General features: G+C 32.1%; 2 protein-coding genes across 2 annotated transcripts; one reads left to right on the forward strand and one right to left on the reverse strand.

The window, feature by feature from the left end:
* Nucleotides 1–1,023: 1,023 nt before the first annotated feature.
* On the forward strand, nucleotides 1,024–4,103 carry LOC126888150 (uncharacterized). Its single transcript, XM_050656151.1, has 2 exons — nucleotides 1,024–1,555; nucleotides 1,697–4,103. The coding sequence occupies exons 1-2, from the start codon at nucleotides 1,235–1,237 to the stop codon at nucleotides 3,110–3,112; spliced, it is 1,737 nt and encodes a 578-aa protein (XP_050512108.1). The 5' UTR covers nucleotides 1,024–1,234; the 3' UTR covers nucleotides 3,113–4,103.
* LOC126888151 (uncharacterized) lies at nucleotides 3,600–8,295 on the reverse strand. Its single transcript, XM_050656152.1, has 4 exons — nucleotides 8,054–8,295; nucleotides 7,723–7,959; nucleotides 7,340–7,509; nucleotides 3,600–6,022 (listed from the first exon to the last, which is right to left on the reverse strand). The coding sequence occupies exons 2-4, from the start codon at nucleotides 7,940–7,942 to the stop codon at nucleotides 5,069–5,071; spliced, it is 1,344 nt and encodes a 447-aa protein (XP_050512109.1). The 5' UTR covers nucleotides 7,943–7,959; nucleotides 8,054–8,295; the 3' UTR covers nucleotides 3,600–5,068.
* Between the last annotated feature and the right edge of the window lie 8,790 nt (nucleotides 8,296–17,085).

A 17,085-nucleotide genomic window follows, 5' to 3' on the forward strand; every position in this document is an offset into this window, starting at 1 on the left:
ACCATTAGATACCTTTTAATTCCGGTCCTCTTTGTACATACAAATTTTCATATCTTCAAGACACTTATAACAAAAAAGATTTATGTCACTGTCACCAAATTATTTAATTATTGATAAATAATTACTTCCCTCAAATTTTAGTTGAAAATTAAAGATTTTGTTTGGAAAACCCGAATTTTCCGAGGAAAATTTCCGTCGAAGGAAATTGGAATAAATTATCAATGTGCAGAATTAAATTACTGTCAATTTTTATGTGAGTGTTTTGGTTTAAAGTTAAAATTTTCGGAGTTATAGAGCAATAATAAAAAAAGATTTCGGAGCGCTAATTTGTTTATAAACAAAATAGCACACTTTCTGTGGACTTTGCACAGCTATATTACTAATATAGGAAATCTTAAGATTTGATTTCAGCATGTCCAGCAATAAAACAGCTGGTAATTAATTTTTCTTGTTTTTTACTAATTTTCCCAGATTATTACCTTACATCTTTCATTGAGTTGATGATTCATGTTGTGGACATTCTCAATTATTATATTTCTAATTTAATACTATTCTATCTAATTCCTCAAAACAAGCAAATTTCAATTAAACCCAGCTATATTATAATACCTTTTGCTTTAGTTTTCCTTGCAAGAAATAAACAAAACACATCTAAACTAAACCTAACCTCGCTTTTGGCCATTCATTCATCTCCGTGTCATATAATTTCGACAGTCGAAATTATAATATCAACACCCTTTTTAAAGTCGCTATTAATTTCGATAGTCGCTATTTCATGACGTCACTTCGTTAGTTCAACTAAAATCCACAAGGCTCGCACAATCGCATTTCAACCGTCGCCATATTGAAAGCGACTTGTTTAGTGTCGAAATTTGATTTAGAATCAGGGCCTGGATTCCGTGCACTGTAGATATCTACATGTCGCTTTCTATCGATGTCAATTTTCGTAAAAATATTTGAATTTTAGCTTTAATTGAATTATTTTCTAGTTTTGCTAGGTTATACTCTAATTAGGCAATCCAAACCACGTGACTATTTTGACGTTTAAATGGCGGTCGTATGGCATGCAGTCGATTTTGCTGGTTTACTTGCATTGTTGCACTTGTGCTTTTCGTTGTAGAGTTGGTGTTAAAATTGTTTTATTTAGTTACTTGTACCCTTTGAAAAACTGTCTTTTTCAAGACAACATTGCAATATTATTTGTGAGAGTCGGACTTTTGTTTTTATTACAAATATGGCTTTAAAAGAAAGTTCGTATTTGGACCAACTAAGAATAAGCTCTCCTGAAGCCGCAGATAGATATTTGGACAAAATCAAACAACTTAACTGTGATCCATATGCTCTAAGTGAAGTCGATTTTGATTATGGACTTACCTATGTGCCACCAATAGCTTCCATGGACATTCTGACCTATATTGTTTTTACTCACAGCTTTTATACCCATGAACAAATGAGAACTTATAAAAGTTTAGCAGCTTACAAATATTTCAAGTCTGGCTTTGTAGAAAAAGTGGGTTTTAAAGTTATTAATGATCTGGTGCTTTTAATAGGCAAGGTAAGAGTAGTACCTGTATTTCAAATTTTTTAAGAAAAAATACCTGATTTGTTAATAATCAATATTAAAGAGATTACTTTTTAGTCTTAGGGTTTAATATAATTGATTGCCTTGATAATTGATTTAATTTTTTTGTTTCAGGTGCAGCATTCAATGAGAGCTAGAGAAACCAAATTAAGAGTTTGGATTATCGCTGAAACAGGTGGTAGTATTTGTACTGCGCATTGTACTTGCATGGCAGGTCTTGGGGAAGTATGTAGCCATGTTACAGCAGTTTTGTACGCTGCAGAGCATGCAGCATATTTGAAGCAGCAGAAAAATGAAAAGAATGTAGCGTGTACAGATGTCAAATCAACTTGGCCAGTTCCAACGCAAAGTGGTACACATCCAATAGAAGCTGCTTCACTAGACTGGGGGAAAGTGATAGAAGAAAAAAATTATAAGGAAATTCCTCCAATGGATGATAGCGAAATGTTGGACTTGCTGCAAGAATTGCAAAATTCCAATTGTGACGCTGTTTTGATGAGGCATGTAGAGCCATTTGCGTCACAACTGTCAGATGAAAATAATGAAAAAGTTAGTATACCAGTCCTTTTTAATGTGTACCATAAAAAATATGAAAAAATGCCTCTAGATGATCTCATTCAACTAGGTATGAAATGTAAAATGGAGGTAACCCAGAATATACGAAGAGAAATAGAAGATAAGACACAGGACCAAAGGAAATGTGCAGAGTGGTATAGACAAAGGACTGGTAGAGTAACAGCTTCAATTTTTAAAGATGTCTGTAGAACCAATGTGGAGAAACCATCCCTATCTTTGATCAAATCAATATGTTACCCTCGCAAAATTTCTACAAGGGCAATAAGATGGGGGATAAATCACGAACAGCTGGCAATTGATGCTTATAAAAAAGAAACTAGCAGGAATCATAGAGACTTTATAGTGAATACAATTGGCTTGGTAGTGTGCATGAAATGGCCTCAGTTAGGTGCCTCACCTGATGGATTTGTGTATTGTGACTGTTGTGCTGCGGGTACCTTAGAAGTAAAGTGTCCATTTTCTCTTCGAGAAAATGGAAATTTACAGGAGTATGCAAGTCGAAAGGACTCCTGTCTTGAATGTGATAAAACTGGTACAGTAAAAATGAATAAAAAACATAAGTACTATTACCAGGTGCAAGCACAAATATTTATTTGTAAACTTAATTATTGTGACTTTGTTGTCTGGTGTCCTAATTTTATATTTATCGAAAGAGTTTTACCAGACATAAAATTTTGGGAAGAAATTAAAGATAAAGTCCTAAATTTTCATGCAAAAGTAATTATGCCTGAACTTTTAGGACGTTATTACACTTCCAGAGTACCAGGTGGCAATATAACAAAGTGGTGTTTTTGCAATAATGTCGATGATGGCCAACCTATGGTTCAATGCTCATATGAGAATTGTAATATTTTCTGGTTCCATATTGGGTGTGTAAATTTATTAGAAAAACCCAAAACTAGGTGGACATGTTCAATATGCAACCAGAAACTATTTCATGATTATGCCACATAAAATTTTAATGGTTCATGTTTCCATTATTTTCATAATCATTATTGAGTCCATTCACTCTCTTCTTCCATTTCGCACTTTCTGCACCATGGTTCATTCACCTTACTTGTCACCATTTCAGTGACCGTTTTCATCTCTCGTTTATTGAGGTTCATGAAACTGTTTGAGTTTTTTATTAATATTCTTGATTATTTTTTTTTTATTTAGTCTAGACTTGAACTTAAGTGGTTCTCCTTTTCTATTGATGATTCTTTATCAGCCATTTCTGAACCTCATTTTTCGTAGCATCATTAGTGATGCCACAGAAAGGTTCTGGACCTTCAAAAGTTTCCCTCGAGCCATGTTTATTCCATATATACATACAAAAGTACAGTGTACCATAGTATACATATACTTTTAAGAGGAAATTTTGAAACTTTGTTTCCTTAATATTTTTACAATTCATTCTACGGTTGATATAGGTCAGTCTCCGAAACATCAAATAAATACATTCTTTTCAGTTTTCATATGATTTATTTTCATTAAAATTGTCACAAATTTTTTATTAATATCAAAATACAAAAACAACCAATGAGGTGTACATAAATAATATACGCTAGCCACAGTCATTATTGTAAGAATGCTACTTAAAGTTAAAATTAAATCATTTGAATGCAAATTATTGTCTGGAATTGTTGAATTCTGGACATTATTTTCGTTCTAGTTGAACACATTTTTTGCAATTTTTTTATGCAATCATTATGTTACTACATGATCTCTTGCTCTTGTATTGGCTTTTAAATTGTTAACTGTACTTAGTTTTTTACAAACTTAATGTCTGTATTTTACATTTCTCAATGGTTCGTTTCACTAGCTGCTTTACTTACAACTTGCTAGTTGCATTGCTTTTTTTCTATGGATGTTTGTTATTTATCAAACTCATTTGTAGATGAACTGGTAATGTTCACTAATTAGTGAACAAAAATGTCTTCAATAAATAGATGAAGTAGCCGAAGTCTTTGTCTTTTATTCTCCACCTTTTGACCAATAAACCTACCACTTTCGAATGATAATATTATGATTTACTATCTTTTAGTAAAGTCGTCCCAGGAACGCAACTCATCAATATTGGCAATATCATTTTAAAGTCTTCTTCATTAAAATGTATAATCCATGTCTGAATTGCTGATATAAATGAGTCAGATTAAATAAATTATTAGAAGAATTTTTTACTAAGCAATAACATTTTTGTTTAATTTAATATTTTGTATTTTGACGACACCCGACTTGGGCGTCGAAACGTTAATAAAATCATTTTTTTGGTAAAATTGTGGCTTATTTCCCATTGAAAATAGTTGATTATAAAGTACTTTACAACATAAAGCAAAATGTTTATTTATTTATAAATCAAACAGACAAAAATGCCCAATTTTGTTTATATTATACCGATTTAACAACAATAGATCATCAGAACTGCAAGCTTCCCCACAACAAAGATTTGTAAAATGATGAATTCAATATTTTTAAAATTATTTAAGTATACAAAAGAGTTTTAATTCTTTAAACAATTAGCGGCCAAATCTGTGAGTAGAACTTTTTACTTTAACATATTTAAAAACCAACAAAAAAAGTTTTAGAAAAATATAAGCTTGTTTGATTTTGTCTGAAACAATGCAAGTTTTCTTGCTGTAGCTATTTATAATTCAAAACTAACTGACAACCTCGACAACATGGCATATATATATATCCTAGTTTTGGCCAAAGGTGTCATTGATTGTTTTTCGTAGTGACACTTCAGATGTGTACCAAAAATTATTAAAAGAAATACTAAAAAGGCGACAATCTGGTGAAATAGGTTAAATTTAATTAAATTGGAACAATAGGAGGGCATAAATTAATCAAAACACATGCTATAAAAATTATCTTATCAACTATATTTATACCATCAGTAACATGGGTTAACATAGAAATCGGAAGTGGCTATGAAAAAATATTAAATTTATTTTTAATGGAGCCAATAACTCTTTCTACGTGGATTCTAACCTGTGCAATGTTTCTAGTTTCTTCCAGCTCTAGTGGAAGCAATTGTTTTTTCCCCTTGGTAAAAGCTGGAATTACTAGCTTTGCTTGTAACACATCTAAAAATTCTTTTATTAAAAAACCTCGATCTGCTATCACAATATCTTGGGGTTCTATTTTATCCAAAAAACCAGAGAGCTCTACTATTTGTTTATCTGATGTTCTTCCTCCCCATGCTTTACTGATATATGAAATACAGCCTTGGGGAGTAATTCCAATAAGGAATTTAACTGTGTTATGATGTTTATAGTTTGACCATGTTTGCTGCTGGGTTAAATAACTAGCTGGTTTTTGGATAAACACCTCAAAGCAATCAATGATAATTGTGGTCTTATCATGAAAGACTTCTCTAAAGCAAGAAGGCATGTTTTTTTTAATAATTTCCCGATCTGGCCATTTTATGCTATTTTTAAATCTTTGATACATTATTGAGATGATGGTATTAAAATAGGTGGAACATGTTGATTGAGAAATGCCAAATTGGTAGGCCAAATATTTAAAATCTAGATTAAGTCTCATTTTCATCAATGTCAACAAATATTGTTGAGAGGGATCTAAAACAGTTACTGAGGATGATGGAATAAATGGTTTAATTCTGTCAAATACTGACTTCAAAACAGAAAAATTTAAACCGGTATAATATAAACATTTCGGATTGTCCGTTTCTAGTGACTCGAAACTTAAAATGGTCTTATTAATTCTGCGAGTCAACTCGTCAATTTTTTTATTTGCAAATTTTAATTGTTGAGCCATCTGTTCAATATCATCTGAGGTTAACTCAGTTTGAGTTTCGGTTCCAGTACTGTCTTCATACATTGCTGTAGTGTTACTTTCACTTACTGTATTGTTTTCATTCTGTAACAAACATAATTGATTATAAATTGGGATCCTTATAGTGGAACCATATGCAAGCTTTAACAGAATTAAGCAAAAATACAACAGTTTTAATTTCAAAATATCAAACTTATGACAGTTTCTTATTATAAAATCATATACTTTACATTTATACGAATATTGAAGGTTAGTTGTGAGTCAAACTGAATACCTAGATCTTTTATAATGTCTTCACAATCCGATACAACATTGGTAACAGAGTAATTAAGGTTTTTACATGTACTGTCGACTATTATACACTGATCTCTATAATTAAAATTCCCTTTAAGAGTGTAAGCGCAAATATTTTACTGCTATCCCTACCTTTTCTGTCTTTACATGACAAATTATGTGTAGTAAAATTCTCACTGGTATGGATATGTAAACATTAGTTGACAATGTCATCATTAACTTTAAAAATATGGCTTTTGAAAGTTCTTGGATAACTGTTACTTGCATAATGGCTTAAATTATTAATTCAGTTAATTAATATGATAATTTTTTCACTAGCTATGTATTCAGTGATTGTAATAATTTATATATTGTACAACAAAAACTAACACCCAATCGAGCAAAAGTGATTTTTTAATAATATATTGTTACTATAGAACGCTTACAATTTTGAACATCTGTAACAACAAAATACTTGGATCACAGAATATATACTGGTGTATTCCCCGCCTGGATCTTCCATAAATAATAAACAATAAATAACTTTTTATTAAGTTCACGTCTTCAATCAATTATTCATCAAATACACTATCAATATTATTTAATCAATAACTCAAAATATTCCTGATGCCATGTCAAATATTTAAAATTGTCACTGTCTTATCACCATATTCTATTCGACTCAGTGCGTTGTATGATAAAGATAACGAATGTTCGATTTGGAAAATATCACCATTTTTAATCCTGAAAAAACAAATAAATATTTTTAAAAAATTTAAACGCAGAATGAAAGACTAAATTGTTATCAAGGGCCGAAAGTCCCTTAGAATAAATAAAAAGTTTTCTTTTGAATGAGATATTTTAAAATAAAAAACACACTACATTTTCTCTTAGTTTTTCACCCCTGTAACTTATTAAAATAAACATAAAAGTTTTCAGGGACTTTCGCCCTCGGTAATAAAGTAATCTTTCATTCTGCATTTAAATTTTTCAAAAATACTTATTAGTTTTCTCAGGTTTTGAAAAGAATGAATCCGATTTAAATAGCATTGTAGCCGAAACTTTGTACGGATCCCCTTAATTCCAAATCAATTTAAAGTTAATGACATTCTCTTTTAATTAGTATACCTCAATAAATGTATCATTGTCCTCTTGTGAAACCTTTGTGGAAGATCTTTTCTTTACTCTTTCCAGTCTTTCAAGGTCCTGCTTTCGTTTTACAGGTCCCCTAGAGTAACCCATATTTTGGGTTGGTATCCAATCAGGATCATTTACATCTTCAAGTTTTGCAGGTTGTCCTAAAACAAAATTATATAACGTAGATACACAGTTAGTAGGCATTCGCATCGGGTAAAATTTTTTGGGAAAATAGCTTAAAACAATGTATATTTTCATATTTTCCAAAAAATTTTACCCGATGCGAATGCCTACTAACTGCCACGGCACCTACAATATTTTATTGAAATATATTAAGATTAATATTATTTCTTTATAGAAAATTATTGACAAACCTTGAATAAAATGTTTGGAACACACTTTTTGATATTTTAATTTTGATTCTGTCAGGTCTGCTCTTCGTATGGCCCTTATCCATTTTTTTCTGCGTTTAACAGTTAATTCATTCAAGTGGATAGCATGTTTAAACTTCAGTGGTTTGGGAATAGCAAAAAAAGATACTTTATCCCTTTTCGACCTGCTTCCACAGTTCACTACAATACATGTTAGTGGCATAGCTATTACTAACTAACCTAAAATAATAAAATACATAAGTAAAAAATCTATTTTAGGGATGCTTAATATAATTTATTATTAAACTTTGAAATATAAAATTTGTTAACCTACCTTTCTTCAACCTTCCAAATTACTTAGTTAAATAAAACTTTTTAAGTACTTATTCTAGTTTATTGATGTAAACAATATTTTTTATTATGTCACAGAAGTATGTTAGCAATACTTAGGCGGATATAAATATACGAAAATTACTTTAAATACTTAAAAAACAATATTTATCATATGCTTTCAATGTATTGCATGCCAATCGCCAGACATATTGGAATAGTTTGACAGATCGTTGGATTCCCTAATTGATGCTGAAGTGAGACAGTAAAACAAGAAAATATTTGAATTAAAACTAAAAATTAAAATATATTGACACTGCGCATATCGCTTTCTATTAATGTCAATATATTTGAATTTTTAGTTTTAATTCAAATATTTTCTTGTTTTACTAAGTCTCACTTCAGCATCAATTAGAGTATAACCTAGCAAAACTAGAAAATAATTCAATTAAAGCTAAAATTCAAATATTTTTACGAAAATTGACACCAATAGAAAGCGACATGTAGATATCTACAGTGCACGGAATCCAGCGGCAGGCCCGTCTCTGACTTTCGGAGTACCGCTTTCGAAACCACGATTTTAAAGTACAAATTCAAGTAAAATTTATAGTATTTTTTGAGTCAAACAGGAAAATATATTAATTAGAAGCTTTTACAAAATCAAATTAAAAGTAATTCCTTGTAAGTATCTAACGTTTATTATACAAAAAAAAACAAACTAAATAATATTTTATTTTAAAATATATACAAAATATCGCTAGAAATAACTATAAGCGAGCTCGCATACCGAAGTAATATCCTACATCGCATGTGGCATGCATTGCGAAAAGATACGCACTGAGTGTCACATCTGTTTTTCGGTCAATCATCGGTGACTTTCGGTGGAATTTCGTTCACCGAAAACCAGATGTGACACTCAGTGCGTATCTTTCCGCAATGTATGTTATGCGATGTAGGGATATTGCTTTGGTTTGAGAGCTCCCTAAGAACAATTGCTCACAATGTTTGATTTGATTGTTGGGGTTTAGATGAGTAGATAACTTTCTTTTTTGTTATCGCCCTTATCGTTATTTTTCTTTTTATACTTTTTTGAAGATTCATTACTTTGATGGCTGCTATTTTTTTATAATTATTTAAAACAATATTACACATAATTTTTATAACAGCGGAATAAACTTTGAAGGCATTTTCCTCACATTCATATTAAAATTCAAAATTTAAGTGAAATCCTTCATGCTGTTGTAAACTTTTCATTACCAAAGATCATAATAACATCAGGTGACAATAATTGTTTTGTAAAAATAATTTTTTAAGATTGGGATTGTTAATAATAAATTCAAATGTAGAACAAAGGTGATAATAAATAAATTTTACTGAATCCGTTGCTAAGCACAAACCACCCCTTTGTAAATAATCCTAGTAATGCGCTCCAGTTGTCTCTCCTTTACTGTAAAAAACAAGCTGTTTGAACTAGAATCATCTTAATAACATACCTACCTTTTAAAGCGCTTTATAATTTGTAGCACGAAATATTGTAAAATCTTTCAGTTTCTCTGTAAATTTGGTGAATATTGTATACAAACAAATGAGAACTTACAGAACTAACCGGTCTACCATTACTTGTTGCCAAGTTTCAACTTCATGGCTTATGTTAAGTAAAGGTGGCTATGACTAAACGCAACAGCAAGTGACAGTAAGCAGCTACTGCTCCTATAACTGGTTAAAATTTTAGTTATCAAATATGTGTTTTATCTCGCTAGGTATTAATGACGCACGGCTAAAGAATCGTGGACTCAACTGTACGGGGGTTTTTGGGCTATGCGCTTCCGTTTAATACTTCTGCGCATCTATGCATTTCACGACTTTTGTGGTAAACAAGTTCGTTAGTGTAAAATTGAATAAACAAGCACACAAGATAAACGTTTTATTAATTCAAAAATGAATAACCATTTTCAATTTCGTTGCAACACGAAACTACAGCCGCATCATTATTCCAGTTCAATCAGAGAGTGCAGCAAGCACCTCTACCGGTTTCGAAACTTTAGTCTCTCATCAGGAGGCACATATGCTGCTCTCTCTCTGACCCAACTAGGACAAACTCCGGCGTGCAGTCACGGATTGCAACGAACGAAATGGCAGGGATGCCCTAGCGGCAACTGCTATCAAAAACTAAGTTTTCAATCTAATAGCACATAAAACAACATCCATAAATGCTATTCCACATCACAGAAGGGAACCATTCTCGGAAATTTTTTTTATTATTGTAAAGAATTATCTCTTATAATATTAAACCTCTTGACTTTTCGTAGTTTATTTGTAAATATCACTTGTAAATAATTTATAACTGAAGATAAAGTTTCCAATAATTTCTTCTTCTCTCAAGCAAATTTACTGAAAAAACGCTCTCTCTCTCTCTCTCTCTCGCTCTCTCTCTCTCTCTCTCTCTCTCTCTCTCTCTCTCTCTCTCTCCCTCACCCTCTCTCTCTCGCTCTTACACATAACATTTATTTTCCTTATTTAGGGCGGGAGAATTATGTTAGAAAGTTTTCTGACATATCTATAATTATAATTTCTGCTTATATAATCTCAATATACATAATTCATTGATTGCATCTTTGACTGTTTCAAAATGAACATATATAGTATTTTTACTACAAAAACGTTATTACGTAGGTCAAAATTTTTGACGTAAGAGAACTGTCAAAACATTAGAATGTGACTTTTCATTATTGCCATGTTTATTATAAACATGGCAAATAGGAAAAGTCACATTCTAATGTTTTGACAGTTCTCTTACGTCAAAAATTTTGACCTACGTAATAACGTTTTTGTAGTAAAAATACTATAGGTGCCTTTTGTAGATTCCAACTAACTAAATCCGAGAAAATATTGCATTTCCGTTGGTCCCTATTTGAGTCTTTGATACAAGAATATATGGTATGACTAGACCCAAACCAGACATCCAAAATGAAAGTTATCCTCCAACAAATTGTTCTATATGGTCCACATAATGTTCAGAAAAAAGTCACACCATTTTGAGCGTCGGGTCTGGGGGGGGGGGGGGTAAATTCGTAGTTTTTACGTTTTTCGTCAATATTTCTAAAACTATGTGGCTTAGCATAACAACCTCCGATACAAAAATGTTCTACATTAAATTTGAAATAAAAAAGGCCCTATGCACAATCCTTCTAAATGACCGGTTCCAAAGTTACGGAGGTAGTATAGTATAATTGGTCTAAAAAAGGCCTATCCCAGACATCCAAAGTAAAAGTTTTCCTCCAACACCAAATTGTTCTATATGGTCCACATATTGTTCAGTAAAAAGTTACACCATTTTGAGCGTCCGGTTTGGGGGGAGGGGAGATGGTGGAGAAGTCGGTAAATTAGTAGTTTTTTTACGTTTTTCGTCAATATTTCTAAAACTATGCTTTATCGTAAACAATGTTCTATGCAAAAATGTTCTACATAAAATTTCAAACAAAAAAGGTCCCATACATAAAATGGGGAACTTGCACATTTTTTTATTACATAATAATGTTCAGTTTTGTATAAAAATGAGATTTCCAAAATTTCCCGCTTCAAAAACTCATAACAACTTAGAAATACAAATTTAAAGTCTTCTTTATTTTAAAGTAGTTCAGACGGCCCGTGACGTCACATAGTTTTACATTAGTTTTTATATGGTGTGTGATGTGCTGTGGGAGGGTTATCATAGAGGTATATATTAACATAGAGGGAGCCTACCTTCCGCGCTTCCTGACGACAAGATCTCATGGACTGGTAACTCTATGAGGGTTATATGTAAGTATATTCTTCTTCTTCTTCTTTAGTTTATTGGCCTCCACCTACTTGGGTATTTGGCCACAGCATCGTCGCGAAATATGGGAAAATATTTATATTGTAATGACATTTTTTGATCACTATACTTAATAGGAAGTGTGTACCTACTAAGTTTTATCGTTAAATACTTATGAGAATAATAATCAGAATAAAATCACAGTATAAAATTAGTAGGTATAATGGGAGTATAATATACATAATATATGTACTTACTTATCTGCTTTAACTCCCCGAACTTCTCCGACGGAAAAATTTTCACTCTTTTGAAAATATGTAGCCACCATACACATATCAACTATAGGTAAGTTATCAGACTGCCCTTTACAAAAACCCTCTTCGGTCATTTTAAAAAATATATCTTAAAAACACTCAAATATATCAGAAATAGAAATTACTTCTTCTTTTTTTGTTTTTGGTTTCGCTGCAAGGCGATTACCAGCACGATTTATAAGCGATCTTGACGTAGTCTGGCTCTAAGCCATACCAAAATCGCTGACTATGTTCTTGTAACGAAGCTTTTGATGAGGTGTGATGATTATAATTAAATGAGATTAATTGGGTCAGGTTCAGTATGATTAAAAATTAAAACATAAATTAAATGACAAATAGCAACATAATATAACACGGATACATATAAACAGTTGAGCCTTGCAATTTGTAAGCTTATTTTGTTAATTGCTAGAAAACGCATTGCAGTTTATAAGCTTATTTGGTTAATTGCAAGAAAACGCATAATTACATTGACTGATTCTTCTGTTAAAGAACTTAGAATATTGTATATAGAGAGCGGTGTTTTGAAGTTCATGGAAATAAATTTTGTGTATATATCAAAATTAGGAATCACATTAATCGGGCATTCGAAAAAGATGTGGTTTAGATCCTCGAGACGACCACATTCACAAAAAGGATTATCTTTTATATTCATTTTATACAGATGTTGTTTTGTTAAACAATGGCCTGTGCGCATTCTAATGATGGTGGTAGTGTGTCTTCTATTTCTATATGGAAAATTTGAATACCAAGGTTTTGTAGGAAAGAAGTCTTGAATTGTTTTGTATTGCGAAGTCTTCTTCTGGACTAAAGATTTCCATTTTTCTTGGTACTCTTTTGTAATTTTTCCTTTGATGATTGATAGGGCATCCTGGGAATTCAGTTGTACTTCCATGGGTACATTCAGGCCTCTTCCTATTTTTGCCAGTATGTCAGCCTGGGTGTTACCAAATATATTAGAGTGTCCAGGTATCCAGGAAAGGAGAATTTTGGTACCATTCTCATTGGCTGAAGATATAAGTTTCTTTGTTTTTAGGGCCCTTATATCTGCTGAAGCAGATATGTTACATGTTTTAATATTGGTTATTGCATTGAGCGAATCAGAAAATATTATAGCTTTCTTTAGATGTTTTGTAGTTGCGACTTCCACCGCTTGATGTATTGCTATACTCTCTGCTTTGCTTATGCTTAGAGCTCCAGGAAGTCTTGAGGAGAAATTATAATCAATACTCGGGATGCATATCCCAAAACCTACCCTTTCTTTGTTTTTTGAGGCATCAGTATATATAAAGGTATGGTCTTTCCCATATTGTTCAGTAGTCATAAGGAATTTTTCTTTAATCATCGGGTCATATTTTTTGATATTACAATTTAGAATTGGAAGTGGATTCATTAGTGTATCATAGTCTAATTCATAGCATGGAAAATTTGGGCTTTTGTATATTTTTTTAAAATATGGAAAAAAATATTCTAATGCCGAAACCAAGTATGGTACATTATGCCTTGTGTAAAAATTAGGTTTGTTTATAAGTCTTTTACGTATTTCAATTAGGAGTAATATTATGGGATGATTCTCAATAATGATGATTTTACTTAAAAATTTAGAGGCTAACAATAATCTTCTATGTTCTAGGTCCATTTGGGCAGACTCTGCCAAGATTGCCAAATTTGGTGTAGACTTCATGCACCCCAAACATATCTTAAGTCCCTCAAAAAATACTGCATTGAGTTTGTTGTTGCATTTTTGTGATATTGGGTTGAATAGGAAGGAACCATAATCGAGGTGAGATCTGATCAAGGCATTAAAAACCATTAGGAGTGTTCGTGGGTCAGCTCCCCACCAGACTCTACATATTGCACGTAGGATGTTAATATTTTTCTTTGCCTTGAGTATAATATTGTCAACATGTAAGTCCCATGATAGATGCTTATGAAAAATTATGCCTAGAAATTTCACTTCATTTTTTAGAGGAATGGCTGTGTTGTTGATTTTGATTTCTGTTAGATTATCTCTTCGCCTACCCTTTGTGAACCATACAGCTTCACATTTGTCTTTGGATAAGGACAAGTCATGTTCTGCAAGCCAGTGTAATGTGTTTTCCAATTCTTTGTTTATTTTACTTACCATGCTTTGGATATCATATCCCTTAATATACAAAACCAAGTCGTCTGCATATCCACATATTTTAACTTCATTATTGCTAATACAAAACAATTCTGCTATATAAATATTAAACAAAATGGTACTTAAGGGAGAACCTTGAGGTAGCCCCTTAGTTGCCATGAAAGGTCCCAAAAAGTCACCATCATTAGATCTTGAATATAAAAGTCTGTTCTGTAAAATTTTGAACACAATATTATTTATTGCAGATGGAATATTTCGAAGTTTTAGTTTGCTATAAAGTTTGTATATATTGACATTATCATATGCTGCTTTGATATCAAGAAAGATGGCCAAAACCGATTGGGAGGATTCAAAGGCTTCCACAATTGTGGAATAAAGGAGGGTCAAGTTGTCAGCAGTGCCTCTTCCTTTTCTAAAACCTGTCTGATGGTTGGTGAATGAACAGTTATGTTCTAAGGACCAATCTAGGCGATTCTTGATTAATATTTCTAATGTTTTAAGCACACATGAGGATAAAACTATTGGTCTGAAACTACTGGCCAAGAGTGGATTTTTGTGTGGCTTTAAGATATTTATAACATTATGGTTTTTCCAATCTTCAGGCAGGTTTTCTCCATTTAGACAATTATTGTAGATATTCAACAGAAAATGTTTAGCTTGTAGTGGTAGATGTTTTATCATAAGGTAAGGAATGTCGTCCATACCTGGTGCCGAATTTTTTTTATTATTTACAGCATTGTTAAGTTCCCAGATTGTAAAAGGGGAAACTTGCTCGTTTATATCGTCAAGCTCAAAATTTGGATCAATAAAAACTGCAGACATGTTCTGTAGAATTTCTGTTTTAATGTTATCTGCGGGGTTATGAAATGTCTGGCCGTAATTTTTGTTATTTGAGAATTTTTTAACTTTGCTCCAGACATAGGTAGTGTTAGATTCCTTATTTAATGATTCACAGAAGTTTATGAATTTATTTCTTTTTTTAATTCTGAGGTTTCGTTTAGTTTGGGCGATTATACGTTTAGCGTTTATATAGTTCTCTAAGGAAACAGATTGTTTAAAGTTTTGAATTGCCTGTTTGCGGCTTTTAATCCAAAGTGAACATTCTTCATCCCACCACGGATTTGAAGGTTTACCCTGTGTTCTACAGTTTTTATAGGGAATTGAGTTATCTGCTACTTGATTAACTACCTCCAAAAACTCATTGTAATTAGAGTTTACCGGTAAATCAAGCATTCCTGTTATCATCCCAGTGTGGAATGTATACCAGTCTGCTCTTTTAATATTTCTCATTTTGTATGTTTGTGTATAGATGCTATCATTTTTGTTAAACTCACAGTTGTTTATTATGACAAAGGTGGGGAAATGGTTGCTATTTCCACAATCTTGTATGACACCCCAAGTAGAACATAGAGCCATATTATTACTTGCTATGGCTAGATCTACAGCGCTAAGATTATTATTAGGAGGTTGAAACAATGTTGCTGACCCATCATTTAGGATAATTAATTCTTTATCAAAAATAAAATCATAAATATTTCTTCCTCCCTTATTGGTAGGACATTTATCCCATAGGGGATGGTGAGAGTTCAGATCACCTAGTATAATTAAGTTTTCTGTAGGTATGTTTTCTATTGTTGAGCTCAAGAAAGGAAGAGTTATGGCATTATTTGTATTGGAGTAAATGTTTATTATGTATAAGTTACCAATTTTTGTTGTTATGTATTGGATTTGGTCTGAGTTGTACTTCTGAATTGTAGAAAAAATAATAGATTTCTTGATACAAGTAGCTACTCCACCATATCCGTCATCTCTGTCCTGTCTGACAACATTATAATACTTCAAAGAAAAATTAAAATCTTGTTTAAGCCAAGTTTCATTAATAGCAATTATGTCAGGGTCTTCTTTGAAAATTAAGTTCGTTATGTTTTCCCTGTTTGATTTAATACTTCTAATATTCCACTGAATAATTTTTAATTTCTTTTTTGAATTCATGATTATGTGATTTGATATGTTTAATTAATTAAAATCAGAATCAGATTTATCCTCTTGGTCCATATAGGACTCTACGTTTAATCGGGAAAATAAACGCAACAGCAAGTGACAGTAAGCAGCTACTGCTCCTATAACTGGTTAAAATTTTAGTTATCAAATATGTGTTTTATCTCGCTATGTATTAATGACGCACGGCTAAAGAATCGTGGACTGTACGGGGGTTTTTGGGCTATGCGCTTCCGTTTAATACTTCTGCGCATCTATGCATTTCACGACTTTTGTGGTAAACAAGTTCGTTAGTGTAAAATTGAATAAACAAGCACACAAGATAAACGTTTTATTAATTCAAAAATGAATAACCATTTTCAATTTCGTTGCAACACGAAACTACAGCCGCATCATTATTCCAGTTCAATCAGAGAGTGCAGCAAGCACCTCTACCGGTTTCGAACTTTAGTCTCTCATCAGGAGGCACATATGCTGCTCTCTCTCTGACCCAACTAGGACAAAACTCCGGCGTGCAGTCACGGATTGCAACGAACGAAATGGCAGGGATGCCCTAGCGGCAACTGCTATCAAAAACTAAGTTTTCAATCTAATAGCACATAAAAACAACATCCATAAATGCTATTCCACATCAAAGAAGGGAACCATTCTCGGAAATTTTTTTTATTATTGTAAAGAATTATCTCTTATAATATTAAACCTCTTGACTTTTCGTAGTTTATTTGTAATATCACTTGTAAATAATTTATAACTGAAGATAAAGTTTCCAATAATTTCTTCTTCTCTCAAGCAAATTTACTGAA

This window comes from Diabrotica virgifera, chromosome 7 (assembly GCF_917563875.1).
Source record: "Diabrotica virgifera virgifera chromosome 7, PGI_DIABVI_V3a".
NCBI lineage: Eukaryota > Metazoa > Arthropoda > Insecta > Coleoptera > Chrysomelidae > Diabrotica > Diabrotica virgifera.